The sequence below is a fragment of the Lagopus muta genome, chromosome 21 (assembly GCF_023343835.1).
Source record: "Lagopus muta isolate bLagMut1 chromosome 21, bLagMut1 primary, whole genome shotgun sequence".
NCBI classification, from domain to species: Eukaryota; Metazoa; Chordata; class Aves; order Galliformes; family Phasianidae; genus Lagopus; species Lagopus muta.
This window is the reverse complement of record NC_064453.1, coordinates 4,781,531-4,808,147: the sequence shown is the minus strand read 5'-3', so window position 1 is coordinate 4,808,147 and position 26,617 is coordinate 4,781,531. Positions and strand designations below refer to the sequence as shown.

The 26,617-nt window shown below is 49.8% G+C and overlaps 7 protein-coding genes across 11 annotated transcripts; 5 read left to right on the top strand and 2 right to left on the bottom strand.

Moving 5' to 3' along the window:
• Positions 1-38: 38 nt before the first annotated feature.
• UBXN10 (UBX domain protein 10) lies at positions 39-3,164 on the bottom strand. The gene is made up of 2 exons (XM_048967700.1): positions 3,124-3,164; positions 39-2,302 (listed from the first exon to the last, which is right to left on the bottom strand). The coding sequence occupies exon 2, from the start codon at positions 2,285-2,287 to the stop codon at positions 1,445-1,447; it is 843 nt and encodes a 280-aa protein (XP_048823657.1). The 5' UTR covers positions 2,288-2,302; positions 3,124-3,164; the 3' UTR covers positions 39-1,444.
• Positions 3,165-4,234: 1,070 nt separating this feature from the next.
• LOC125703351 (phospholipase A2, membrane associated-like) lies at positions 4,235-5,187 on the top strand. Its single transcript, XM_048967714.1, has 4 exons — positions 4,235-4,302; positions 4,480-4,624; positions 4,727-4,833; positions 4,929-5,187. The coding sequence occupies exons 1-4, from the start codon at positions 4,260-4,262 to the stop codon at positions 5,072-5,074; spliced, it is 441 nt and encodes a 146-aa protein (XP_048823671.1). The 5' UTR covers positions 4,235-4,259; the 3' UTR covers positions 5,075-5,187.
• Positions 5,188-5,947: 760 nt separating this feature from the next.
• Positions 5,948-7,332, top strand: LOC125703350 (basic phospholipase A2 Cdr-13-like). The gene is made up of 5 exons (XM_048967713.1): positions 5,948-5,993; positions 6,375-6,427; positions 6,710-6,854; positions 6,957-7,063; positions 7,143-7,332. The coding sequence occupies exons 2-5, from the start codon at positions 6,388-6,390 to the stop codon at positions 7,268-7,270; spliced, it is 420 nt and encodes a 139-aa protein (XP_048823670.1). The 5' UTR covers positions 5,948-5,993; positions 6,375-6,387; the 3' UTR covers positions 7,271-7,332.
• A 282-nt stretch (positions 7,333-7,614) lies between these two features.
• LOC125703347 (phospholipase A2 crotoxin basic subunit CBd-like) lies at positions 7,615-10,712 on the top strand. Of its 4 annotated transcripts, none has more exons than XM_048967710.1 (6): positions 8,757-8,905; positions 9,097-9,153; positions 9,262-9,391; positions 9,769-9,875; positions 10,002-10,147; positions 10,232-10,712. In XM_048967710.1, the coding sequence occupies exons 1-5, from the start codon at positions 8,848-8,850 to the stop codon at positions 10,106-10,108; spliced, it is 459 nt and encodes a 152-aa protein (XP_048823667.1). In that variant the 5' UTR covers positions 8,757-8,847; the 3' UTR covers positions 10,109-10,147; positions 10,232-10,712. The 4 variants fall into 4 exon arrangements, 3 of the variants coding, with proteins under 3 accessions (XP_048823667.1, XP_048823666.1, XP_048823665.1); XM_048967709.1 differs by having other exon boundaries at positions 10,206-10,712; XM_048967708.1 differs by having other exon boundaries at positions 8,760-8,905; positions 10,224-10,712.
• A 35-nt stretch (positions 10,713-10,747) lies between these two features.
• On the top strand, positions 10,748-15,047 carry LOC125703348 (group IIE secretory phospholipase A2-like). Of its 2 annotated transcripts, XM_048967712.1 has the most exons (4): positions 10,748-12,299; positions 12,408-12,555; positions 12,988-13,094; positions 13,639-15,047. In XM_048967712.1, the coding sequence occupies exons 1-4, from the start codon at positions 12,272-12,274 to the stop codon at positions 13,779-13,781; spliced, it is 426 nt and encodes a 141-aa protein (XP_048823669.1). In that variant the 5' UTR covers positions 10,748-12,271; the 3' UTR covers positions 13,782-15,047. The 2 variants fall into 2 exon arrangements, with proteins under 2 accessions (XP_048823669.1, XP_048823668.1); XM_048967711.1 differs by having other exon boundaries at positions 12,988-15,047.
• Positions 15,048-15,091: 44 nt separating this feature from the next.
• On the bottom strand, positions 15,092-22,888 carry OTUD3 (OTU deubiquitinase 3). Its single transcript, XM_048967697.1, has 8 exons — positions 22,647-22,888; positions 22,047-22,195; positions 21,167-21,279; positions 18,418-18,540; positions 17,621-17,746; positions 17,009-17,105; positions 16,047-16,228; positions 15,092-15,705 (listed from the first exon to the last, which is right to left on the bottom strand). Exons 1-8 carry the CDS (start codon positions 22,811-22,813, stop codon positions 15,529-15,531), a joined length of 1,134 nt encoding a protein of 377 aa, XP_048823654.1. The 5' UTR covers positions 22,814-22,888; the 3' UTR covers positions 15,092-15,528.
• Positions 22,889-24,607: 1,719 nt separating this feature from the next.
• On the top strand, positions 24,608-25,525 carry RNF186 (ring finger protein 186). The gene has a single exon (XM_048968051.1). It carries the CDS (start codon positions 24,608-24,610, stop codon positions 25,523-25,525), a length of 918 nt encoding a protein of 305 aa, XP_048824008.1.
• Positions 25,526-26,617: the final 1,092 nt, after the last annotated feature.

The following is a 26,617-nucleotide window of genomic DNA, read 5'->3' as shown; positions in this document are numbered from 1 at the left end:
GCCCAGCCATGAGCTCTGATCCATTTTCTATTCAGGGACATCTCAAGGTGATGCTTCACCTCCTGCTCGTACAGGGACCAGTTTGCAAAGGGCAGAGGGGGAAAACTGGGGCAGCAGCTTCTTCCTGCACTGCGTTTGCCTAGATGGAGATTTGATGCACTTTCCTGTAGAAAAATACACTTCTTTGGAGACACTGCAGTCCACAGGTCGGTCAGAGGGCTGAGCTGTCTGATCCAGGCCATCTCTGGAACATTCAGCTTGGTGAAGAGGAGGCCGAGCCTCCAGCAAACAGAAATCATTGCCAGTTCAAATTTTAGCTGAGAAGGTTTTATTGATTATTTTTTTTTACCATCACACTGTATGAAAATACTCTGACAGCAGCAGTGACATCACACACACACAGCAGGCACCAGTCCCTGCCTGCTAACGCTGCCGTGCTCTTCTTCTACCACCCACATCCGTGGTCCTGAGCTGCCCACGTTCTCAAGGCTGCTGCAAATATCACAACAGAGCAGCTGTGAAAGGTCTGATGAAAGCATTCCAGGTCTCATGCTCTCCCTGAAGATGCTGGCATACCTACAGCTTGCTCACCAACAGCTGCAGCAGAGACCTGGACCCTTGAACACTGACTTTGGAATGAGATTCAACATTCTTGGTCAATACTGGAATGAATTTTCTACTGTTATCGCTCTTGTGAGCTGCTCTGGCAATTCTGCTGAGCTGAAAGCCTGGGTTTTCCTCATGATGTTATAAAATGAGCTCAGCTGTGTGGCAAGCTGCCCATTTGTTTAGCACAGACATACTAAGCTGCCCTACTCGCGACTTTTGACAAAACAACTTTGCAAGAGCCATATTGGTTCAGTAAAACAAAAGTGCTGGATGAGCCAATTCCTCTCCCAAAGCCAATTAATACAGAATTGTAAGCAAAAGAAACAACCAAACCTCCCACTGCAGCACTTGGCCTGAAGACTAATTCATTTCAGCATAAAAGCATTAAATGGAGTATTTTGCAGCATCCCACCTTGACTGTCCAGCTCCTCTGAACTACCAGTCATCAAACAAGAGAAGAAAAACTGAGGAGAAAATCCCACTGCTCACCAATACAACCACAATCCAGCTGAGTTTCACAGAGTAAAACAGTTCTGCTTCTGTCTTCCCGAATGCTTGATCCCTTCTGGGAAGTGGCACCTTCAGAGAAAAGGACGCAGAAGAAGGTTCCTGCTCTAAGGACAGAACAAACAGCTAAGAAGAAAATCCTTAATTTCAAAACCAAAGTTGGTGGCACTCAGGAAGGAACTTGTGGATAAAAGACACTGTCCCTGCAGTCAGCCTAGGTGGGTACACTTGAAGCAGCACTTCAACACATGCTTTTCAACACGAGTCTGCTTCAAGGGAACTTGTAGAAAGATGAAGAGGACCAGGCTGCTCCAGTGCTCGGCTCAGCTTACAGGTTGGCATCCTGCTGCTCGGCCTGCCGGATGCACAGCACAGACTTGTGGGGGATCCCACACTCCTGCAAGGACCTGCTGAGGTCATGGAAGCTCCGTCTGGGCACCTCCGTGGTTTCAATGCTGCAGCGTTCATATTTGGCAGCTGCTTGGTGTTCTGCTATAGCAAGGACTGTCTGGAGACTGTCTGTGGGCTTGAAGTGATGTTCAAACCGTTGACCGGAGGGAGACCGAATAGCAAGCAGCAATCGTGACTCTTTCTGCAGCGGTGCTTCCAAACTCAGAGTTGATAACAAAGAGCTCTTTTTCCTTCCTGGCTTCTCAGGAGCACACCAGGCTTCTTCATTAGGGACATGGCTTTCTGGTGACCTGCAGGCAGATCTTTGCTCTCCAGAAGGAACCGCAGTTTTTGGAGCACCCTTCTGTCCCCAGCTCGCATCCAGACGGCCGCTCTGCTCCGCTGCACCCTCCACTCCCTTTCGGCCAATGGAGGGGAGCACTCTGTATTTGTTCAGGGAGGACGAGCTCCGCAACGGCACCTGCTGCAGGAGCTCAGGGATCTCCTCTGGGGAGATCTGGCCGGAGGGAAACACTGCTTTCACAGATGATGCCCTCCGGCTGCTCTGTAAGTCATGTGGAGCTGCTGGCGATGATGGCACTGCACAAGGAAAGGTGTCTGTGGTCCCAGAGTAATTGAAGGTTGACCTCGTGCGACCCTTGGCAGATTTTGGCCGGGTCATGTGCATGGTGATGGCGTTTGGCTGAAAGACAGAGAGCGCCGTGCTTGAAGGGAAGTAGCAGCAAAGTTGTACTGGGTTCAGAAGAGCTGCTGTGGCCATTGCTTCCCAAGACACCTGCAGTTGGGAAAGCAGAATGAAAAGTTACAGGAAACAGCCTAAAATGGCCTTAATTTCCCTGCTGATTTTGTGCTGCATATCATCTAATAGCAAAGATCTGGTGCGTCATGGACTGAAACCTGTGGCTCAGTGCTGGCAGCCAGAGACAAAGGAACACACGCCACTGCAAGTGCACAAATTGCTTACAGCTGACTGGTCTCCCCAAAACAAGCAGAAGGAATGGAACAACCACTCAGTGCCCATTCGAGGCCGGGCTCTGAGGAGCAGCAGAACACACGCTCCTCCTGCCAACTGCAGTCACACGGGGGTGTTTGATTGACTCCTGCCAACAAACGTGCTCCAAGGCAACAAAGAGGAAATTCTGAATGCATTGCAGCACTTATATACAGACTTATATAAACGTTTAGATACATGGTTACACCCCACACAACCAAAACGCCCTCATCCACCACAATGAGACTCCTCCAAATGAGGGTCTCCAGACCCCCAGCACCACACGTGTTGTCAACACAGAGCAGTTTAAGTTTGGGTGCCCGAGCTGCTCCACGGGGTTGGGACAGAGCACTGCAGCACCCACAGGGACCCAAAGTGCTGCGCCCCATGTCTTGGGGTGGCAGTAGGCCCCGTTTTTGGGGTAAGCCCCAGCCCCGCAGTGCAGCCCAGCTCCCTAGCAGAGCCTTTAGTGCTCCAGCCCCACAGCTGAGCCCAGTCCAGACCCTCAGCCAGTCCCCAGCCCCACAGCTGAGCCCAGTCCTGCCCTCACAGCCCATCTCTGACCCCAGTCCCCAGCCCCACGGCCCGGCCCCGCCGCCTCACACCTGCCACCCTGGTGCCGCCCGCGCCCGCCGGTAAACACAGCCGCGTTGCCACGGCGACCGCCCCACTTCCGGCTACCACAGAGAGGAGCGGCCGCGCTGGGCAGAGCGCCCCCTTGCCGCGGTCCTCCAGGCGCCATGTCACGGCCGAGGCTCACCCTAACTTTGCTGTTTTAACCCCAAAAACTGACCTGAGCCTTCTGCTTTGCTCAGGATGAGCGTTTAAACCCCGGGAGCGTGGCAGCAGGGCGACCACACAGCCCCACTCCACTGGGTAGAACTGCAATAAACCCCAAATCCATCCATTGGGACGAGAGCTCCTTCCAAGAGCCGCCCAGCACACTCACCGAGCGCCATAACCCAGTGCCTCCACAAAAGGCCCCGATCCACCTGGTGTGGGGCAGGGTGGGACCAGAGCTGCCTCCAGCCTCACCCCCCTCACTGTGCACACAAAGCATCGTTTTCTTACTGATAGATTTCCTCCCTTGGAAGTGGGGTTAATTACCAAGGGTGGAGCAGTGCCTATGAATACAGGCAGAGCCTGCTGTCTGTTTGCTCTGGGCTGCCTGGCTGCTCGGCAGTGATAGCAGCCTTTGTGTGTTATCTCCTCAGGCGCTCTGCCTCTCTTTGCATCACGTTGTGGCTGCAGTGATTCAATAACCTGTGCTCCAAAGGCATCCCCGATGGGGCTCTCATGGCTTCCAGCCTGCTTTGCCCACGGTCTCATGTTGCAGAACCTTTGAGAAGCCTCAGGCTTCTCCCACACGCTGGTTGTACCAGATTTGGCAAAGATTGCATGGGAAAGACTGAAGAGCAACCAACTGAAGGGCTGCAGAGGACAAGCTGCTAACAGTACTCACTAGCTACACTGCCAAGGCTGGAGCACTGTGTCTGTAGCCAGAGCCTCCACCTGACCAGATATCTTTAGGGCACAAGCCACTTGTATCCCTACAGCAAGCAAGGTTTCCTGGTTTTGTGCAAGGGGCACCGGCAAGGGACAGGGGGAGGATCTCTCCCCTCTTTATCCATATAAAGCAAACCCGCCAAGCCCCAGAGCCGCAGGGAGAGGAGGGTGGGATTTTATTGCCCCCATTTCATCACCAGTCCCAGAGTGCTGCTCGCCGTCCTCTTCCTCCATCATGAAGATGAGGAATCTCCTGCTCGCCCTGCTGCTGGCTTACGGTGAGTCGGCTGGTGAGGCTGGGGTCTCAACCCCCTGCACACAACCCATACAAACTCACGGGCTTTGAGTGTCTTTTGTCCGAGCTTTGCCATTTCCCTGCCATGCTCAGTGTGGTTGTGGGGGGTTGGGTGATGGGCCACGTTGATGCCACTCTGTCCCCCCATCACTCTTTGCAGGGCTGCCTCCGGCGCGTGGCAGCTTGCTGGAGCTGGAGCGCATGATCAGAGTGACCACAGGGAAGAGTGCCCTGCTCTCCTATAGCTGGTATGGGTGCTTCTGCGGCATCGGGGGCAGAGGGACCCCAGTGGACCCCACTGACACGTGAGTACCTGGAAAATCATGCTGCTGCCGGGCCACGTGCTCCTCGCAGTCACCTCACATTTGGGGCTGGCGCTTCTCTCACCTCTGACACATCTCCTGCAGCTGCTGCCATGCCCACGACTGCTGCTACAGGCAGCTGCGAGAGAGCAGCTGCAGCCCCCTGATAACCCCGTACCAATTCGATGTCACCGATGGGGGCATCACCTGCGGTGAGTGCCAGGGAGCAGATTGCCTGGCGAGGCGGTGAGAGCACGGGGATGGCACAGCAGCACTGGGGCAGAGCATCACGTTTGTCCCCCTGCAGGTGATGAGCAAAGCTGGTGCAAGAGAGAGACCTGCCTGTGTGACAGGGCCATGGCTTCGTGCTTTGCCAGCGCTCTGCCTTCCTACAACGTGTCCTACCGCTTCTACTTCAAGCTGAGGTGCAGAGGGAGCAAGCTGCAGTGCTGAAATCTGCACGTCTGCCTGTTTTGAGTGCCTTTCCTCGTTGCTGTGGGAAGGACAGGGTGATGTGGGTGCTGAGAGGGGCTGCAGCCCTCCTCCCAGTGAGGTGATGCGCAGGGTGAGCAGGGCACATGCGATAGCTGGAGATCCCCAGCTCCCCAGAAGAGTTCTTGTCCCCTTCTTCCTCTCTTTTCTCTACTGATTTTGTTTTCCAGCAAAAAGGAATTGAATAAACGGTGTGAAAAATGCTCTGTGGTGTTTTGCTGTTGGACCGGTGAGAGATGGGTCTGTCCCACGTTCAATCCCCAGCATTGAGAAATGGGGACAAATAACATGCCACCAAGTAAAACTCCCTGGGGTTTGTCAGCAACACTTCCCTGCAGCGAGGCTGGGGCTGGTGGCCTCTCCCAACATCCCCTCCTTCTTCTCTGAACTCACTCCCAGAGCTAACATGCAGAGCAAACTTCATATTTTGATAGTCAGGGGATTCATCCCTTCCTACTGCAGTCAGAAAAGCCATTTTTTGCCAGTATTCAAGGATTGCCTGCCCCCTGTGAGCCCTTTTTAGGGCTTTGATTTACACCTTCGGAATCAGGGCTGGCTATCCCACAATACAGCACCAGCAGGGCTGGTAAAGCAGTGGAAAACACCCCCGAGCTGCTAGGGCTGGGGCAGAGTGTATTGCCTTCCTCCTGCACTGGAAGTGACACCGCTTTGCTGTCATCACTGCTGGCATGGATAGAGGCAGGGGGATTTTCCTGCATTCACATTAAGGGGAAGGATGGTGCTTTCTCCTTTATAGAAAAGCCCCACTTCCAGAACTGCATGAGTTGAGTGTTCCACAGGTTTGTGGAAGTGAAAGCAAGCCCTATATAAATGGAGCCATGCCAACCACGCACCCATGAGCGGCAGAGGCTTTCCAGAGGTGAGCAGGGTTAGAACACCTTCCTTCCTTTCCTACCTTAACCATAAGCTGTACTGCAAGTGGGGATGGAGGCACAGGCAGAGAAAGCAGTGCTGAGCAGAAGAGGAAAGGCAGTCTGAGACAGCAGTCCAGAGCTGTGTCCCCTCAAGGGCTTCAGCTTTCTCTACATTCTGCTTTTTTTCCTGCTCTCCACCACCCGCTGCTCTTTACTGTTCCATCCCTGACACCCAAAATGCAGCATTTGTTGCCAAAGCTGGGCTGCAGTGGGCATTGCCTCCTTGCTCCATCCCCAGCTGGGGAGCAGGAAGGAGAGAGGTCCCCTGCTGCAAGAGGCTTGGTGGTGCAGTGGGGAGATGACCTGGCGTTGGGTTCCTCTTCCAGGGCGGTAGGAAAGATGAATGCTCTCCTTGCACTGGCCATGCTGTTTGCTTCGGGTAAGTGTCCTCACCTGTGCTGTCAGGGCAGCCACACCTGCATCAAACAGAAATGTTAGAGCTGTGGCTTTCTCAAGCTTTCACTTTCCACCACCACTTCCCCAAAACACGTAACAACCCCCCCAGATAACAGCTCCCCTGTGCTGGGGACGAGTTTCCTCTCCAGCACAGCAGGTAAGACCGTGGTGAGATGACTTGGTGGTGGAATATAGCAGGGGATACCAAGGGGATGACAAAAAAGGGGAGAAAAGTGTTTCTGTCATCACACTGATTCCCCTCCAGGCTCGTCGCCGGCTGCTGGGAGCCTCTGGCAGCTGCAGCAGGTGGTCACAAAGCTGACGGGGAAAAACGCCGTGCTGCATTACTCTTTCTATGGCTGCTACTGCGGCGTGGGGGGCCACGGGCAGCCCAAGGATGCCACAGACAGGTAAGCACCCATTTAAAAATCTCCCTGCTCAAATTTATTCGTTCGAATCTGAGGGGTGTGGGAAGCAGGGGGGAAAATCTGAAAGCTCAGAGCCCTGCGCAGATGCTGCCAGCTGCACGATGCCTGCTACGACGGCCTCCAGAAGTACCACTGCAACGCCAAGCAGCAGCACTATCAGTACAGCTGGCGCAGCGGCCGCCTCACCTGCAGTAAGTGGGGATGCTGAAAAAGGGGCTCCTCCCTTCTCAAAATGAAATGAAACGCAATCAAAATCCGTGCTGCTCGCAGATAGGGACTCGTGGTGTGCCCAGCTGTCCTGTGAGTGCGACCGCAGCCTGGGGCTGTGCCTGCAGAGGAGCGCGAGGAGCTACAACCGCCGCTATGTTCTGTACCTCAAGAGCCAGTGCAGGCGGTGAGCACGTGCAAAGCAAAGACTCTTTGGGTTTGGCTCTCTGCTTCGCTTCTGGAGCTGAGTTTCTGCACGGACCCGCATTCACGTTGGACTGAATCGATGTGAAAATAAATTATGTGCTTAAATCATCTTGGTCCTCTGTGAGCTGGAGCCCAGCACTGCCCTCCCAGTGCTTCCCATTACATTCCAGAGCCTCCTAGCACACACGCAGCACCACCTTGTGCTATGCAGAGCAGCTCAATAGCCTCACAGCGCTCTCAAATGCTGCCCAGAGACCCAGAGTATTCCCAGTAACCTCCCAGTGCCCCCTAGTGTTATCCAGAGCCTTTCAATCACCTCCCTGTGCTGTCCAGAGCCTCCTAACACCCTCCCAGTGGACCCCAATCCTTGCTAGAAATCCCCAGTATGCTCCCAGTGCTGCATAGCACCCACAATAACCTCTCTATGCCTTCCCAGTGCAGCTTAGTGCTGTCTTGAGCCCTCCAGTCCCCTGCTAGAGCTGCTTAGTGTAAAAGGTTTCCCAGTGCCTTTCCACTGAGTTTCAGCATTGCCCAAAGCCCTGCAGTTAAATGCCAGTGCTCTGTGGTAATGTCTAGAATCTCCCAGTGCCCCCCAGTGCAACCTACAGACACCCAGTACTCTTCTAACGCCTCACAAAATGAGATTTTGGACACTCAGCATGGGGCTTTAGATCAACAAAATTGGGTTTGGGGAGCTGAAAAATAGGTTATGGACCCTGAAAATGGGCATAGGGAATGAGAAAAGATGACTTGAACCCTCAAAAATCATGACTTGCAGCCTATAACTGAACTTGTGAACCCAAAGAATAACTCCCTAGACTGAAGAGTCTGGGTCCTACAAACAGGATTACGAGCCCCTAAAGTTAGTACTTGGATATTCAAAAAGGGATCTTGTGACCAAAAATCAGGATGGTTAGAACCTCCAAGTGGCATTTTGGAGTGTAAGATAAAGAATGAAGCTCAGGACCCAAAAAATGAAGATGGGAGGATGCCTGGGGTCTGTAGGCAGTACTGAGAGCACTGAGAAAGTGCTGAGGGCATCTAGAGAGCAATGGGGGGAACTGGGAGCATACTGGGAGGCTCTTGGGGGTTACTGGGAGGGCATTTGGGGGTCTCTAGATAGCACTGGGGCATACTGGAAAGCTCAAGACAATACTGGGAGACAGTGGCAGAGTATTGGGCTGTTGCAGAAAGCTACAGGGAGCAGCAGGGGGTACTGGAACGGTGCCTGGGGGTCCCTGGACAGCAGCGAGGGGCTCCAGGCTGCGTCACACCAGGCTGTGGGTTTGGCCGGCAAGGGACGGGGCGTAGCAGGACGGCGTGTGGGGACAGGCGAGAGGCATTTCTGCACTTCCAGGCAGGAGCTGGAGGCACAGGGCAGCGCTCGGCCAGGAGCGAGGGATCGGAATTGGAACCGGTGCCATTTCCCGGTAAGAGAAGAGAAGCCTGACCCTGCTGCTGCTGGGGGTCATCGCATTGCAGAAGTGAAAACAGGGCTGGGGGGTTAGGAGGAGGGGGAGGAGGCGGCACGCTGAGCTGGTTTCTTTTTATCTGCCTCGTGATGAAGTGCTTTGAGGGGAAATGTCAGCTGAGGAGATGCTGCTGCCAAGTCCTCTTTGGTGCGAGGGGCGGTGGGACGCGAGCTGGAGGGGTGGGCGGTGGGACAGCACGGGAATGCGCTTGCTTTTGGCCAAGAGGCAGCAGCACCGTGAGAGGGAGCCCTCCTGCCTCCCTCCCTTCAACTTCTGGAGGAATTCGACGTGATTTCAGCTGGGCAAGGTTGGCAGGGCAGCGCCCGTTTCTCCCCCAGGTGCAGGTGAGAGGAAGATGAAGGTCCTGCTGATGCCGGCGCTGCTGCTCGCCTGCGGTGAGTGCAGCTGCGACAGAAAAGGAGATCCCAGCCAAAGCTGCTCCGCTCCAGCCGACCGGGGCTTGTTTATCTCGCTCACAAAATCCCATTTTCCGGTCGCTTCAGGCATGCTCACAGCTCGTGGGAAGCACCCGCACACGTTTGCTCCGGGGCTGGAAGGGAGCACCGTGGGAAACCTGACTGCCCACGGCTGTGGCTCGGGCTGGGGCCGTGGTCGCGCTGCCTTCATGGACAGGTACAGCATCAGCAAGCGGCAGCAGAAGGGGAACAGGATTTAGCGAAAGTGATTAGCTCCCCTTCCTGCAGCCTTGTCAAGGCAGAGAGCACCAGCTGAAATGGATGGGATGGCAGCACGGGGCAGGGCTGGTCTGAAAACCAGGGTGCAGAAAGGCTGGAGCCAGCAGTTGGACGCAGTGATCGTTATGGGTCCCTTCCAATCTGGGATATTCTAGGGTTCTGAGAGAGGCTGCAGGGAGAAAAACTGAGAAGAGGTGGGTGTGTGAACAGCGGGAGCAGGCTGAGGATTGCCCTGGGTGACTGGGGGCAGGAGGCAGGTTGGAGAGCAGCTAGCAGGCTGTTTGGGTCAGGGCCAGGCTCTCGTTCTCCCTGCAGGTGCTGCCTGCTCCGTGCCTGCTGCTATGCCAAGCTGGCCGCACGCCGCTGCCGCGTGGGACAGACCCAACGCCTCCCTGTGCCCCAGCCGGGGGTCCCTGCCTGCAGTAAGTCCCCACGGCCACGCTTTAGGATCCTGGCACCTTGATAAAGTCCCCACTGCCACCCCGGCAGCTCGCTGGGTTCTTCCTACAGCCACCATCCCAGCGCCGTGCTTCCTCTCGCTCCCATAGGCTCCGGGACGTGGTGCCAGCGCGCAGCCTGCAGGTGTGAGCGTTTGGCTCAGCTGTGCCGGGCTCGCAGCCGGGCGCTGCGCAGGTGTCGAGGCAGGCGCTGCTGATGGAGACAGGCTCCTCGTCATAAACCCACCTCCATGCTGGTAAGCAAAGCGGAGCTCGGCGCGGCGCCAGGAGCGCCTCCCGATGCTCTTCTTCGAGGCTTTTTGGTTACGACAGGAGGACAGCCGCCCTTTTGTGAAGCTGCGTCATCGGACACTGGGTGTGAGGGGGGCAGCGCAGATGGAATGTTTCTGCTCAGAAAAACAAGGGAGGAGCAGACACCTGTGCCTTGTCACAGCAAAGGGCGAGATGATGGAAGCAGTCTTGCTGTTGGCGTCCACCCCTTTTGGCTCAAGCTCCCCATTGGTAAATCACTGCAGAGATGTCGGCTCCCTCAGCTTCTTGCTTCGCTGCAGAATCTTGTATGTTGCTCCAAAATAAAACCAGAGAGCACAAAGCTTCGGTCTTCTGTGACTTCACTGTGTTCAGTGACAACCCCTAGCACTGAGGGAAGCTTATCTGTTAGCAGGGCTTCCTGTGGAGACACCAATAAAAAAAAAATCACCCAGCCCAAAGGAGCAGAGCTGAGCAGCAGGGTCCAGAGCCCGCTTATATGGCTGCCCAATGGCACCATCCCCTTTTTGCAGAAAGGAGAAGCCAGTCCATGCTCCCTGAAGGGCAATGCATCCCCCATGGTGCTCACTGGCACCCTTCAGCCTTCAGCTCCCTACAATTTGCAGCTTCCCCGAGGCAGAGAAATGGAAGCTGCTGTGAAAGTCAGTGGGCAGGCAGGATGCTGCAGGAGGGCTGGCTGCCAACGAGCTTCGCTGCGATGGGACGGCGGGGAAATCACACTTGCCTCACAGTCAGAGCAGAACAAAACATGTTTCTCATCAGAAAAGAATGTTTGGGCCTTATTTTGCAACAATCTCCAGCATGTCCCTTAGGAAAAGGCAGTTCAGGCAACAGCTGCTTCCTCTCACCCCAAGCATCCTCACGATGGCAGGTTTTCTGCCCTGCAGGTAAATTCAGCACAGCTGACCTCATGGGAGAGCCTGGGCAGTGCTGCAAACCCCGTGGGGCTCTGCAACAAAGCACAACCCCCAAAACAGTGACAAAAGCTGGTGTCCACAGGAGCGCCAGCTGCAATTCACGCTCTAGCTTGTCCCAGATGTGATGAGTGGTACTGGGAAATACCTATTGAACAAGGAAGCATCCCTGAACAAGGAAGTGTCCCTTGAATCAGAAATGCCCTCCACTGCTGCAAACCAGGCACCCACTGCTTAGCCCTGGGGGGGCACGAGCGTCCACTAGGAAGGAGAGCGCAGCCCTGCACCAAGCAGCTGCTGTTTGCAAGGTGTAAATCAAGGATCGTGTCCTTGTCTGGATGGGACACTGAGGTGATTCAGCTGACAGACTGCACACCAGGATGAGTTGCAACACTCTCTCTCTGTTTAAATTTGATATATTTTTCTGCTGGGACATCCGGCTATACAAACCAGCTTACCTGGAGCTCCACAGGCAGCTCTGTTAGCTCAGGTGCTGCACAAGTGCTGAAAGCAGCACTGGAATTGGTGCACAGGGCACGGGGGAGAAAGAAGGCAACTCCATGTAATCATGCCAAACTAATTATTACCAGCAACCCCAGCCAGACCCCAAGAATGTTGTTACAGCACTTGCTGGGGCACAAAGACGTGCAGTGCTTAGCATCACTTGGGACTGAGCACAAAACATCTCTGCATCTCACCCACGTCAGGACAGCAGAAAGGGAAGATACTTGGCACTCTGCATTTTCTCCCTGTGCAAGCAATCAATCAGGGAAACAGTAAGAGACAGCATGGTGCTTTCAGAAGCCATCTAGAGACAACACTGCTATGGTTTTCCCCCCAGTTCTCCCTATTTGTGGAAAGTACTGAGATAATCAGAGTCATGCACAGACAAGACTTCACTCATTTCCAGTCCATATAAACATCCCCTGCCCTCCCATCAAAGCGCATCCCGACATTCACAAGAAAGGGAACTGCACCTCAGCAGGCCTCCAAGATGCCAACAGCAGCTTGTACATGTAATGGAACCAATACGAGGACTGTCAATATTTGCCCACTTTGGAGAAATCAAAGGAGGAATCGCGCTGAGCAGACACACATCGGCTATAAAACAATGCAACTGGGCTCACACTCAGCACCCTGGGATCACCCTGCTCCAGTGCTGCCCATCACGAGGCCATGAAGCTCCTGGTGCTCCTCGTCTGCCGTGAGTACCCCTTGCACAGTGATGGGGCAAGGCTGGGCTGATGGCCCCTGTTTTTCAGTCCGTTTTTAGGGGGTTCTCTTTCCAACGCCACTAACAGTGTGTCTCCAGTTGCAGGGCTGGCCCCCGCGGGCTGCAACGTGGCTCAGTTTGCTTCCATGATTAAAGAGAAGACTGGGAAGTCTGCACTGTCCTACAATGGCTACGGCTGCCACTGTGGACTCGGGGGATCCAAGAGGCCGGTGGATGCAACCGACTGGTAAGTGAGGAGGCAGAGGGCTGCTGCCAGCCCTCTTTTCCCAGAGCTCAAGGCAGGGTGTAGCCGGAGCAAGCAGAGCAGGGAAGAACATGGGGCTTTTCCTGAATCTTAGATCATTTGTCTTCTCTGCCTCTCCCTGCGTATGAGGCTTGGAGCTGAGGTAGCAATGCCAAAAGACAGTGTAACCTGAACGCGTGCCTTTAAAAGCTGCTCACCAGCTTACAAAAGGAGGACGATCCCTGAACAAACCTGGGCTAATTAAGGCAGCCATTTGGTGTCACACCAAGTTGCTGAGGCAGAAAAATGGGAATGTTCAGGTGAATGAAGCTGCTCAGCAAGCGCTGCACTGCACCCAGCACACACAGGTTGTGCACCACCACCGTTTCCCCTCTGCTCCCCACTCTCCCCTGATCAGATCTCATGTGACACCAGGTGCTGCCATGCCCACGACTGCTGCTACAAGAAGTTGTCATCCTTGACCTGCGTTCCCCACCTTGTCCTTTACACAGTCTCCATCAAGGGAGGCCAGATCACATGCGGTAAGAGATGGCACGAGGCCCAACCACTTACACTTCTAGGGAATCCCTTCCTTGGTGTCCTTCAAACTAACCTGGCTGGGAAACCACTTGCTGGGGAGGGGGGTGGAAGTGAAGGAAAGGTGCCAGGAGTGGTGCTAACCTACCAGCTGGAGCCGTGGTAAAGTCTAGAGCTACAAAGGATGGGGGTTCCCCTTCTGTAGAGGCCAAATATTGATCCAGTAAAACTGGACACAGAACACTTGAGGTTTTCTAATCTGGATGGGGTCACCCTGATGTCCCAGCTGTCCCTTGTGCCAATCCGAAGCAAAAAACACCATCTCTGGGTGAAGGGACCAAAACCAAGCACTTCCTCGTGACCAAAACAAATCTCTATATAAAGTAAACTGAACGCTCCCTCCAGGGTCATTATTGGTTTGTAGCCACACAGTTCCATGCCCCAGGGGGAGGATGCTGGCAACAGGACTCATCATCAGCCACCCTAGGGTTCATGGGGATGACCTGAAAGATAACTCCAAGCTCTCGCCCTCCCCTTGTTTTCCTTCAGGATCTGGGAATTCATGCCAAAAAGGTACCTGTGAGTGTGACAAGGCGGCAGCAGAGTGTTTCAAGAGGAACCTCAAAACCTTCAACAAAAGCTACCAGAATTATTTAAACTTCAAGTGCAAGGGCTCACTTCCCTCTTGCTAGAGATGCCAGACTCAAAACCTGATGGAAGTGCTTTAAATTGAGATTCTCTTCCTGCAGTGAGATGGAGCAAGGCACAACTCCAGACCTACTCCACCAAAAAGGCACTTGGAACCTCTCCGCCAAGCCTGCCAGACCCTCAATTGGTGCACAAGGAAGGCTTGCTCCTCAGAATTAAATAAATCAAAAAATCTTTGCAAATAAAAATAATTTTCCAAGACAACTTCTAATGTGTTGCTTCAAGACAGTGCCTGAACGGGTGGGGAAGCTGTAGCAGAGCTATTGGATCCAACACTACAAGGCAGCCAGACCACAGGTGCAAACCAGCCCTGTCCCGCTAATTACTGACTTACTAAAGCTGTGGGTACTGCCAGGGCTTTAGGGTTCCATTAGAGAGAGGACTTCAAGTTATACCCAAACCTCTCCTCAGTCAGAAACCTGAACCAAACATTTCTACCAGAAGGGAAAAATGAGACAGAACCTGGCTGGGAAAGAGCTAATCAAGTCAATGCTGCCCTCTAAGGTTTCTGAGTGCAAACACATTTCGCTCCAGCGAAACATTTTTATATTGACATTTCTATGTTGGTTTGGAAGCTCCATAGAACATACAGATTATGTATAGTTTTGGGTTTTTTTAATGCTTCTTACTTTGAAATCATTTCATCTCTGCTCTGGTTGATAAGGTATCTCCTGCTGTCTGTTGTGTGTAAGTACACACGTGCTTTCTTCAAGCTGATGCTCAATACAAGTCCAAAACTTGACTGAAACTGAACAACTGCAAGCCATAAATCTGAGGCCAAGTCCTGTAGTGCTTCTACTTCCGTTCAAATTCCCAATCCTGTAGTGGAAAGCACCAAGGGTTTGAGAGGAAATTAAGATTAAAACCCTACCCTAGAAAAAGCCTGATTTACAAGGAGTGAACCAGGCATAGTTTCCAGTAAGCACTGCTGCTTGGAAGCCTTTTCCCCAAGCCTCTTGATCCATTGGTTATACTAATTTCATTTAGAGACTAATGACTATCAAGATCCTGGCTTGCACTAAAGCTCTGCAGTTCCCCTAAGGCTCCAGAGTATGGCAAAGGAGAAGAGACTGCAGATGTGCAAGTAACAGCACTCAGCACAAACCCCAAGTCTGCTCGTATCATATTTTACTACCTTGTTAGACCTCACCAGATCGAATGTATCAACTCTGCAGCCACAGGAGTCCATTCCCAGATGAAAAAGAAAAGAGGAATCTCATGTTTGACAGTATTGGCTGATACTTTTTTTTTTTTTTTTTAAAAAAAGAGAATTTGGGGACTATTCCCTTATTTTTTAAACTTAAATTAAAAAAAAACACATTCCTGAGTTGAGAATTGTTATCACTTTCCCTGACGGTAAGGTAAAATAAATCTCCTCCATAGTAAAAAGTTGCCATAATAAATATGAGCACATGAAGAGATCTCAAGGCAAATCTGACGCTGCTGTGTAATGAAAATTCTCACCTTCATCACCATCACCATCAAGATAATGAAAAGCAGTCCCTACTTTTTTTTTGTTAGGTTTAAAACTCTTCTCTCACACAGGTTGCTGTAGGATTACTGAACAACTGCCTGCCCTGCAAGTGAAGAAACAAAGTGCCTACGTGCTCAGCAACCTCCACACAAAACAATTTCACAGTAACAACAGATGCTTGGAAGTTTGCTTAAGAGGAAATTTATCTTCATCAGTATCCTTTGCTTTTCTCACCAGGACGCTCAGAACACGTTCAGTCATATATTTAGAGCTGCTATGGTCTTCACCAAGGTTATTTGGTTATCTGAGTCCACCTCTGTCCTGTTGCTATCTGCACAGTTACTCCTACTGGCCAAGACCTTCTGTCGGTGCCTTTCTTCCTGCCTCTTCTTCTTCTCCAGCCGCTGCTGTTCCTTCTTTTGTTTTTTAAATACCTGAGAAGGGGAGAACAAAAACAAAGCTGAAAGCAGACATTCTGTGCCCAGCTGAGGAAAAATAACACGGTGGAAAGGAGACAAGCAGATACCAAAGCAGCTGCCAGAAAATGTTTATTCCAGACTATTTATCTGAACTTTGTGTCACTGTGGGAAGAGCGCCGTACGTCATTACTAAGAGCTCGTCTTTGTTGCTGCTACAGCTGTGGCTTTTCTCACAATCCAGTAGCTGGAAGTACTTTTTAATTAAAAGGAGAAAATAATTGCTGGTTAAGCCATCCTAAGCGCTCCCCTGATCTTTAAAGGATGTTTCAATCACCGCCAACCCACCATGCACATACCTTTACGTTTTTATTAGCTCGACTCTCTTCATCAGGTCTAGCCCGTGCTTTGGTATTTTCTGTTTCATGGTGATGCAAACTCTGACTTCCTAAGATTCTTGAACTGCTTCCGTTATCTTCACACACAGATGAGGCACACAGCTTCTGACCTTCACTCTGGGGATCACTCTGCTCCTCAGCACCTACCAACAACACAGTTTTGTCTCAGACACTCTACACAGAAGCTGTCTCTGTCAGCCAATTCCTTCTTCCAGGCTTTCTGGAACAGTGATTTTTTTTGGAAGCTGGATCAAATATGGAAAAAGACAAAGTTCAGTCTGCTCGCTTCTGTCTGCTCTTGTAGGACAACATGTTTGTCACTTGCTGCAGTGCAGAAGGGGGTCTCTTCACACTAACCCAGTGACATGCTCTTATTTTTCAGAAGCACCAGAACAAAGCTCTACTGACAAGTGCTCGTAACTTCACTGGGGAGACACTACATCACAAGCAACAAAATAGAAAAGTCAGGGCCCTTAGTGCTCAAGAACTGGGTCACACCTGGGTACATCAGGCTGTCCAGAGAATAGATCTAGGACAGAACATGCCCAGGGATGTTGAAGTCTGAAAGCACAGTTATCTGGTGAGGAGGCCACAAGAACAGCTCCAGGGATTACTGATCTCACACAGAGCTTTTCAAGATTTTAGTGGGGAACCAATAGGATGCAGTATGCTCAGTGTCACAGTAGGAACTTAGTTTAGTGCTTTCAGCAGACCCTGGTCAGTCTCACAACTGGCACTGCTACCAAAGACTAGGCAGGAGCACAAAATCTGCCCTCCAAACTTTTCTAAGTAAAGAAGAGGCAGCAGCACAGCTAACAGGAAGCTCCTGCTGCCAATGTCCCTGCTGAACTGCTGTTCACGGTGAACATTAAGGTCAGACAGCATTTTTCTGAGGCACTAAGTGACAAAGTCCACGTACTTACTGATTCTTTCCACTTCCTGCACTTGAAAGATGGCAAATATTGCAGATTCTACGTTGTAGTCTTCCACTTTCAGAACCTGGCTTACCAACTCAATGTCCTGTCCAAGAGAAAGATAACATCAGAGAGTTCAAACCAGTGACATACAGACATCCATTCAACAGCCACCTGCTGCTGTTTATGCTGCTCCCATTAGCTCATACTCAATTTCTTCAAGAAAGTGAGGGGAAAAAAATAATTAAAAAAGTCCTGAAGATACCAGGTACACTGTTTCAGCATAAATATTTCACTCTTGATCCTTTCTGTTCTCTGCATCTTTAGTAACCACATGTCATCTAGTGACCACAGCTTAATTTTGTGGAGTATGGGATGTCCAAATTTAGCCAAATTTGGTTTTAAACCAAGGGGTTTTTTTTGAGAGAGATCGTAAGACAAAGCTTCCAAAACTATTCACTACCCATACAAAGTATGTACTTGATTGATTCCAGGATGCTGTGCACCCTAATTGATGCCTGCAGTACTGAGACTGTCCAGGACAAACACTTTTTCTCAAGGATTACCTTCATGTATCAAGGAGTTTTGAACATGGAGCATTAAAAGGCACCCAATACTTACTGAACACCCAGTTGCACTGCACACTTCTTGTACAGCAGCTTCCATTTCAATTTCAGTCTCATCTTCAGAGTCACCCTTCTGTTGCTTCATTTCCTCCTCCTTATTTGAGTCACTTTTGGAGAGCATCTACAAGAAAAGCAAGGCCCACAGGCATGCATTAGTTTCATCATATACAATTTGACACTGACATAAATTGGGTCATAACATGTATTTCTCAGAAAAATCAGTGGAAGTTAACACAGTTTCCACTGTCCCTAACACAGCTTCCCAAGATTCATAAATCCTCCACTGAGAAAACTCTTATATACTACAAGATCATGCAAACCAGTTAACAATCATTGGCTTTTTAAGTATTGATTTTATTATAGTTCCACACATCATACAAATACACACAGGCAAACCCTGCCAACAGGGCAGCTCACTCCTTAACAGGAAAAAGCGAGATATGAAGATTATTGGATCTGGAGGTTGCATTTCCATCTGTTTCCTCCCTCCCATTTGTTTTTGTATTTGAGGCGAGGAGCCGAATTGAGATGGTGTGAACTCAGGACTTCTACAGCCCATATATCAGTGCATCACATTCAAGAGTGATTTCTAGGCCAACAATTTAAGCACGTCCCATACGGCCTCAAGAAAAGGAGCAGCACTAATTAAAACGATCTCAGGGATTCTTCTATCCCCAGCATGGAACAGGGACTACGCTCTTCTCTCAATGCAAATGAGAAAGTAAATCAACTGGTAACATTCAGCTGTTACTTATCAGCCACAGCTGACCAGGGCACTGTGACACAACCAACCTCCATCTGAAGATATGCTGGGGCTTCAGAATCATCGTTGATTCTCCTCACGCTGTCGTAGTGCTCCCCGTGCCGATATGCAATATGCAGTTCCCTCACATTGCTTTTGTCAGTGCCTTGAATCTAATTGAAACAAGCAGACTGCAAATGAGGATTTGAGCTTCACTTCAGAGTCACATTTTTCTTAGCATTACTTGTTGAAGTAATGATTAACAGTGTGCTAGGAAAAAAGTACATAGCTGCTGAAGCATCTTTAAACAGGAAGCTCTGACCTAATAATCCAGATGTACCTACAGTAACAACACAGCTTCTGCCTGAAGGGTGAGATACACATTGCTGGGTCAGTTACTTCCTCACAAACAAAACACAGCAGGAAAATATTTTAATGGTAAGCTTAAGAAGATTTTCTAAGCTTTCTACAGCAGCAGTTACAGCTTTCTGATGACCTTTTCCAAACCCATTTTCAGTGATGGTGTCCATACAAGACACAGTGCCTTTTTTCCCCCCTCAAGTGCAAGGAAAAAGAGAGTTTGATCAAATTGGAACTGCAGTAGAAACAGGCACTCATGGCAAGTTTTGTTCTGCAGTTGTGACAAGACACTGCTTTAGTGATTTGCATCTGAAGTGGATGCTTTGCTTAGAAAAGAAATACCAATGAAGAAAACCAGGAGAACTGGTTAACTCAAGAGCACCATTAACAATCAAACCTTCCTCTGCTGTCAGCACCAAGCACTGCAGCTTCTGTAAGAGAACTCCCACCATGAGAATTTAGCTCCATCTATGAGATAAAAGCTAACAGCATCTCAACTCCTGCAAGGAATGCAGGATATTACACCACGATTGCAAGTCTCCTTTGCCCACTTGCCAAGCCAGAGTTTGAGGATACGACACCTCTGCTAGAGAAGATTCCAGTAAGTACATGACAAAACTGCCTGCTTTAGGGCTCCTGAGTTTCCCAATCCTTTTACGTCTTTTCCCAGCTTGCAGAATTTACACCAAGTCACCTTTCAACCAAGACTGCAGTCTGTGCTGCATTAACAACGGATTTCACAAGAGATACCATTCCCCATTCACCTTTTTCCACACTTGTTCACCTCTGACTTCCAACTCAACACTTGGTTACGTTTAGCTCCTGCCTTTTACCCTGTTAAGTTGTTCGACATGCTGAATCTCAGATTTCTCAACATTTCTCATTTATCAGAGCCTAAACGGTTATCTTACAAGTCCTGAAGCTCTTAAGACTCAAGATGAGCCAATTTCTTTGGCTGTCAGTATTGAAGCCTCACTGTGTGCTCCCTCCAAAATACAATGGAATTTTAAGCTAAAGGTAGATGCAGATTAAAAAAAAAAACAGAAATACACTAAAAAAAGGTAAAGAGTTACCCCAAAGCCAGCAAAATAACCCACGTGTCTGTGCTAACTTGGAGCCTGACATTTTCAGTCACTATAAAGTAAAAGATAAAGGTCACTAAAGCCCTAAGAAGCCATCACAGGGATGCCCAACTCCACAGAGCTTCTGAGTAGGTCATAGTTTGAGAAACAGCTGCAGGGTCCAAACACTTCCCCTGTTCACATTTCTGCAGCTTAGCAGATAGCAAATAGTTTTCTTAAAATTAAAGGATAATGCACCATCTGCTTTTGACTTGAGACCAAAGGAGGTATTCACACCATCTGCTTTAAGCATCTTGCTGATCTGCTTCTCTGGAAATGCTCTCTTTGTAATTTAATCTTTCCAGTATGCTGCTGGGGCTCCAAAGAAGAGATAGAAAGCAATATATATATATTAGGAAGTATGAGAAAATAAGAAATTATTACGGCTAACATTAAGAAGTTGTCCTGGTTTAGTTGAATCTAGCAACTAGGAAAGACTGTCACCATAATGTGATCCCTCCAGAAGCTCCTCACACAAAACCTGCTCTCTTCTATGAGTTTCAAGGGCTTACAGACACCTTTCATTAATAAGACTCCAAGCAGGCACACAAAGCAGATCCTCACCACAAACATTTACAACCCAGGAAAGGTCAGCAAGTGGGGGGGAAAAAAAAAAAAAGGAAAAAAAAAAAAGGAGTTAGAGATTTTCAAGAGGATGTAAAAAATATGGATAAGAGTTAAGTTTGCTGACATTAGGATCCGGTTCAGAACAGTAAAACATGAACAGCACTTCCACGACCTCCCCTGCAGGGTCATTGCCTCCATGCAGTCTTGCAGGTCAAGCAGATCAGTGTTCCTACTCATCCGTGTCACTGGCAGGTACAGTTGGTAAGATATTTATAGACATATTCACATACATTAGAGATCTTACTGCTAATGGCTGCCATGTAAATGAGAGTTTAAATTTGTTTGGGTTCGGGAATCCATCTGAAACTAGTTTGAATATACTTAAAGCAGAGCAGAAGGGAGCTGATGGATGACTTGTTCCAGTCTCCCCCTGTAAGACGGAATCACAGGGCACAGTCCTTTCCAGGAGCTGATTAAATGCCACCCCAGGGTTTTAAAGCTGCTTCTCTCACGCTGTTCTGGCTCCATATATTTATTTTCAACCATTTATTGCTGTCTTTAGTTCCCTATCCTCCTAACTGAAGCCTTGAGTTTTTCTTCAAGGCTGAAAAAGCAAGGACAGCTCTCCACCATGCCAAGCTAAGCATGGCTGCTGAGCAATATTTCTGTTCTCTTTTAATGGATCAGAAAGTTTCAATAGTTTGTATCCATCAATTAGAAGCCAAGCCAAAGTACAAGCTTTCTTTCTCACCTGCCACAGCGGTGCGTTCAGCTGATGAATAACCACGTTCATCTGATTGTTCCTTGCAAAGGCCACAATAGCATCATTGCCAGCAAAGGTACCAGGCTTTGCCAAATTGGTAACTGAAGGAAAAAAATTCAAGAGATTTATGAGAGTTAGAGACCTGGTTTCTGACAGTTCCAAAAGCACTGCAGGGATAGCAAGTAATAAAATTTCAACAAGGAGCCCAAGAAATAAATACTGGAAAGGAAATTCCACTGTTAAATGGCAACTGCAGGGGCAAGAATCCAGCAGTGTCAGAAGTTTATGAGTATTAAATGACCACAGAGACTCCACAAAATGCAGCACACCTTACATTATGCAAGACCATCAGTTCTGCATTAGCTCTCTGGAAAGGTGCCATGCACTAAATGACCACGCTGCTTTCATGCATCACCTTCATGTCACCTGGCACAAGCACAAGGTTGTGAGAACAAAGGCTGCATTGGTCTCTGCTTTGGATCTTCCTCTATATAAAATATCACATGTCAAGGAGAAAGAAATCGAAGGAAGTCAGCACTCAGCGGCCACCAGTATTCTGGATGCTTCATTTTCTCAAGTGAAACCTCATGTGCTTTATTTTCTCCTTGTGAAAACACTAACTTTTCACTCTTTGCTTTTTTTCTTCCTTTCTCCAGGTTCCTCCTAAATTCAAATAAGTTCCAGGACAACTCTACTGGCTCATCTTTCTACAGAAACATAATAAATGTAAACTCAATGCTTTTACTAAAGATTAGGGGCTGAACATAACATACTGCTGGGATGAGGAATAGCTTAACAGGAAGCACTCAAATGAGATGTAATCATATCCAGAATAACCTCATCTATGAGCATCCTATGGAATCCATACCATGTTTCTCAAAGGGGACATCATCCTCCACGAAGGGTTCAAAGTCCTCTCGCTGCTTTATCATGTACTCCACCGTCTCCTGGCGATGCCTAAGGTGGTTCCGGGAGTGTCCCTCCAGCTGGTCACCCAGGGCACGAAACAAACAGTTGCTAACGAACAAGAAACCACCTGTGAGTGTGTTGGCAGCACTGCTGACAGAATGCACTATTAAACCAATGCAGAAGAAATACAGGCTGGACAGCGGGAACTGAGGTTAGAAGAACGCGGGGCAAGAATTAAGTGAACACATCATCAGCTCCTACAGAGCAAGTCAAAAGCTGTCCTGAACTGCCGCGGAGACAAAGAGCAAAGGCCAACCCAATGATTCACGGACCAGCTTCTCAAAAGGCACGTGTCCAACCAACCCCGTCCTCTCACGCCCGCACCGCCGGGAAGCCCTCCGGCCAGCATAGCCCTGAGCCCGTCCGTGCCAGCGGGGGGCAGAAGGGCACAGACCGACGTTATCCGAGGATACGGGGGGAACGCCCGGATCCCCGCGGGGCGCAGACCCTTCTCAACCGGGAGAGGCAGCCCCTCAGCCCTCACTCCTCCGGCACTCACCCATCCCCCGGCACCTCCCGCAGCTTGAGGCCGAGGGCTCGGAGCTGCCTGGCGAGGCCCCCGCCGCCCTCTGAGGGCTTCAGAGCCGTGCCCCCAGTGGGATGCCGAGACCGCCGGGCCTTCTTGGGGCCGCCGGGCCGGGCCCGGGCCGCTTGCTTGCGGGACATCCCCGCCGGCGGCTCCACGCATGCGCAGCGGGACGGCACCACCGAGAGAGGCTTTGGGATGGGTAGAGCGCCGCCACTCTGCTCCCCCGCCCTCCTCTCCCCGGTAAGAGCGGCCGCCAGGGGGCACCGCGGGAGCGGGGCTGAGCCGTCCGAACCCGGGCTTCTGTTCCATCCGAGCCGGGGCACAAACGCATAATCAGGGTAAGCGCATGGGCGCTTCACAAAGGTATCACGACACGGTGTTCCAGGTGCCAGCAGGACTGCTGCAGTCCTGCTAGATTTCACCAGTTTTCCCCCTCCCATCACAGTAAGCTCTGCTAAGAGTCTGTTCCCTTTCTCTTACAGCCCCTCTAGGTGCTAGCCAAGGACAAAACCGAGTCAAAATTCGGACGGCTCCTTTGAACGCCAGCTGAGCATTTCATCAGTGCAGGACAGCCACGAAAAGGCATTCTTAATTCAATCTGACCCATAAAAACCAGGCAGAGCCTGCGGTCTTCAACTGAAAGGTCGTCGTGCCCCTAAAACCTGGGGTCACCCAAAAGTCTGTCAAACTCTGCTGTATCTTCTGTCAGCAGAAACACAGCACAACGCCCTGACGCTTCTCTGAAGTTTGCTTACAACAACTCTTTTGCCATTCCAGGCACAGAACAAGCTCTTCTCACCCCAGCCATGCTCCAGCAGTTCATCAGATTAGAGTCCTCCTGGATTCCTTCCCTTTTAATTGCGGTTGTTTCAGTTCTTTCTGCTGCTCCCCCCCTGTGGAGGGGCTGCTATGCAGTAGCACGGATAGCATTCGGGTGCATCTGAGGCTACAGGCTTGGTACTGTGTGTCTCCAAGCCCTCTGGGATCAGTGACCCTTCCTTTTCTACCTTCCTTCCTTCCATGGGATTCTTACTGAGAAAACCATCTGTATTTTACCCTTCAAATAAAAGAGATTTTGTTCAGGCACTCATTTTTCAGAAGAGCTGAGAGCCACCTACCTGGGCATTACTGACAGCACGAGGTTGTCCTGTGAATGCCAACAAGAGTCCTACCAAGAACATTTCCAGATCTCTTTTGTGGGCTCTGAAAACCTCATGGATCTCAAGTGATGCTTCAGTTAGCACCTAAAACCAACAGAGGTGCTCCTATAAGAAAGAGCTAATAACAATCAGACACTGAACACTCAACAACTGAACAGTGCTAAAGCAAGACAGGCTTCCTTACTGTCCGCCCGGCATGGAAGGCATTTGCAGTACCTGTAGGTAATGTTCATCGTTGTGGTTCTAACGCCAAAAGAGAAGGAGAACAGAACAACTTAGCAAGGTGGTGCAGAAAGCCAGTGCAAGAAAGGAGCAGGACAGTTTTCCTGCCTTTCTGTCCCTCACTCTCTAATCAAAGCACTGCACTCAGTACACCAATTAGACAATTCAATTCTTTGACTGTCACTGTCCAACCAGGCTGTGCTTAGAACACAAAGAAATCACCCTTAACAAATCGAGTGCTAATTGATTAATAATAGTAGTGCCGTTCTCTCAGTCTGGCTGTCCCTGTGGAAAAAGCTGCAGTCTCATTACACCATGGGATCTCCTTCTGGATGGGAATTGCTCAGTGATAGCAGCCACTATAAAATGTCTTGGCCATGAAGCTAATTATTAACTGGCCAGCTCATAAAAACATCACACTGTGAGAGCACAACACACTTAAAAACAGCTGTCACTAGATGATGCATGCAACAGGAACACATAAAAGGAGACAGAAACTTGGGAAGTCCTTCGGCCAAGGGAAGACAAACTGCACTGAGGTTTATCTCCATGGAGAAATCCATGGACAAGCTAAGCAGCGACAACAAGCGGACAGCTTCTGGAGCACCTCAGGCTGAGAAGGTTAGTCCTGCTCCCACCGCAGGGGCTGCAGGAATGAGCGGAGCAGGACCCCATGCAGAAAATGCTGCTAATGTGGAGAGACTGGCATTGACTGAGGGACATTCCAAAGAAACGGAGAGCTCTCCAGGCACAGAGCTAGACAGTCCTGATGCCTTGAAAACAGCGTTTTCAGGAGACGGTCTGAACTCAGCATCTCTTGCTATGGTAACAAACCCGAGCTCTCCTGAGGTATGCAGTTCTGAAAGGGACGACCAGCCTTCACCCACATCATCTGTCGCAGACATGGACTGCCTGGTCTGCTTCAACAAGTACAGCATTTATCGGGTCCCAAAGCTCCTGGGCTGTCAGCATGCTTTCTGTGCGGTCTGCCTGAAGCTCATCCTCAGGAAAGAGGAGAATACCTGGATAATCACCTGCCCCCTGTGCAGAAAAAACACGTTTGTGTCAGGAGGACTTATCCGCACGCTCCCAAACAGAGAAGAGATCATGGACCTCTTGGAGCACCCCGACTCATGTCATGAGGTACACGTCTCCGGCATCGGGCTGGATAGCAGCAGCTGGGCTCAGAGCAGCCAGGACATTGTAAACAGAGACCAAACGATCCCAGCAGACAACAGACTGGCTGTGCAGAGACTTGTGCTGCTCCTGCTGCTTTTGGTGATTCTCACCATCCTCATCCTCCCGTTCATATACTCCGGGATGATCAAATGGGTCATTTGTATCATGCTGACTTTGGGGTTGGTCATGTCTATGGTGCTTTGCTGCACTCCTAAATTTTACTGGCGCTGCAATGGAAGCTCACTCAGGTCGTGCCACAAGGAGACCCACATTGCTGCTATTGCCTGAAACAATTTGAGATACCTGGAGATAATGCCTCGTTCCCCTTGCACAGCTCAGTGTCAGCAGCACGAGTCAGTTACTGGACTTTGAAAGCAAACACATCATAAATTCAAAGCGTCTGACATAGCCCTAAGGCTGAATGGCTATGCAGAGTGCTGCTTTAATATTACTGAAAACATAGAAAAACATTTGTATTCTGATATTTGTAAGAGAAAATTGTAAGCCTTCCTCACAGCTTTTATCCCAGATGAATAATTATTTTGTTTTGCTTTGGTCATTTTGTTCTTGTTGGTGTCATCTCTGGATTACTGCTGCAGAACATTATCTGAAACATCTGACACTGAAAATTTGTCCCCGTTGCTGTGTTTTCCTGCTCTCTTAACATACCCACACCTTTTCTTGTGATAATGTGGGGAATTAGCCTGATAATCTGGGACTGGACAACCAGCCTCAACGGAAGAGGGTGATTTTAACCCAGTTTATCACCTTAATCTGTATCATGGACCAAAAGGTTGTTGGCAGCGGTGGGAAGGTAGGGCTGGGAGAAGGCAGCCACCTTAAGTTGCCACCTTAAGTTGCACGCAAAACTAGAGAGGAAGAGGCAAAATCAACACTTCTAATCTTGAGTCCACAACTTACAAAGGGCAAGGCTCTGAAAAGCTCATGACATTCCAAGCTCTCTGTGTTATTTAGCACAGAAATGGTTCCTCTCAGCTGCACTCCTCTGTCTGGCTTCCTGTATCACCTCTCCTCTTGCTGTCTTTACATTAAGTGTGACATTGCCCTTGGAGATGCCCACAACTCTCCCTGTAGAGATCAAAATAAATCTACCAATGGTTATCCTATGCCAAATCTGATCTATTTTTTTTAATATATGGAATATATCCATTAAAGTTTAATAATGCCAATTGCTCATTGACTTCTGCGTTTCAATTCTGCATGCCAATTAACATCAAAACATTTCCCAGCTCCCTCACTGACAGGATCTACAGCTGAGAAAGCATTCTGTGAGTAAAGCGGAAAAGTAATGCGTTGGGCTTTTTGCTTTGATTAAGAAAAACAAACCTGTCAAGCCCTCTCCACAGCAGTGGATGACTG

What these genes read in the sequence shown, in the direction of transcription:
- OTUD3 (XM_048967697.1), bottom strand. Translation starts at nt 22,813, where the DNA reads ATGTCCCGCAAGCAAGCGGCCCGGGCCCGGCCCGGCGGCCCCAAGAAG. An exon ending in TGTCCCCTTTGAGAAACATG is followed by an intron (nt 21,280 to 22,046) that starts GTATGGATTCCA and finishes TTTTTCCTTCAG; the next exon opens with TTACCAATTTGGCAAAGCCT. An exon ending in CAGCATATCTTCAGATGGAG is followed by an intron (nt 17,747 to 18,417) that starts GTTGGTTGTGTC and finishes CTTTTCTTGTAG; the next exon opens with ATGCTCTCCAAAAGTGACTC.
- LOC125703350 (XM_048967713.1), top strand. Translation starts at nt 6,388, where the DNA reads ATGAATGCTCTCCTTGCACTGGCCATGCTGTTTGCTTCGG. An exon ending in GGCCATGCTGTTTGCTTCGG is followed by an intron (nt 6,428 to 6,709) that starts GTAAGTGTCCTC and finishes ATTCCCCTCCAG; the next exon opens with GCTCGTCGCCGGCTGCTGGG. An exon ending in CAGCGGCCGCCTCACCTGCA is followed by an intron (nt 7,064 to 7,142) that starts GTAAGTGGGGAT and finishes TGCTGCTCGCAG; the next exon opens with ATAGGGACTCGTGGTGTGCC.
- RNF186 (XM_048968051.1), top strand. Translation starts at nt 24,608, where the DNA reads ATGGAGAAATCCATGGACAAGCTAAGCAGCGACAACAAGCGGACAGCT.
- UBXN10 (XM_048967700.1), bottom strand. Translation starts at nt 2,287, where the DNA reads ATGGCCACAGCAGCTCTTCTGAACCCAGTACAACTTTGCTGCTACTTC.
- LOC125703347 (XM_048967710.1), top strand. Translation starts at nt 8,848, where the DNA reads ATGAAGTGCTTTGAGGGGAAATGTCAGCTGAGGAGATGCTGCTGCCAA. An exon ending in CTGCTGCCAAGTCCTCTTTG is followed by an intron (nt 8,906 to 9,096) that starts GTGCGAGGGGCG and finishes TTTCTCCCCCAG; the next exon opens with GTGCAGGTGAGAGGAAGATG. An exon ending in GCCGGGGGTCCCTGCCTGCA is followed by an intron (nt 9,876 to 10,001) that starts GTAAGTCCCCAC and finishes TCGCTCCCATAG; the next exon opens with GCTCCGGGACGTGGTGCCAG.
- LOC125703351 (XM_048967714.1), top strand. Translation starts at nt 4,260, where the DNA reads ATGAAGATGAGGAATCTCCTGCTCGCCCTGCTGCTGGCTTACG. An exon ending in CGCCCTGCTGCTGGCTTACG is followed by an intron (nt 4,303 to 4,479) that starts GTGAGTCGGCTG and finishes CACTCTTTGCAG; the next exon opens with GGCTGCCTCCGGCGCGTGGC. An exon ending in CCAGTGGACCCCACTGACAC is followed by an intron (nt 4,625 to 4,726) that starts GTGAGTACCTGG and finishes CATCTCCTGCAG; the next exon opens with CTGCTGCCATGCCCACGACT.
- LOC125703348 (XM_048967711.1), top strand. Translation starts at nt 12,272, where the DNA reads ATGAAGCTCCTGGTGCTCCTCGTCTGCC. An exon ending in CCTGGTGCTCCTCGTCTGCC is followed by an intron (nt 12,300 to 12,407) that starts GTGAGTACCCCT and finishes GTGTGTCTCCAG; the next exon opens with TTGCAGGGCTGGCCCCCGCG. An exon ending in CCGGTGGATGCAACCGACTG is followed by an intron (nt 12,556 to 12,987) that starts GTAAGTGAGGAG and finishes ATGTGACACCAG; the next exon opens with GTGCTGCCATGCCCACGACT.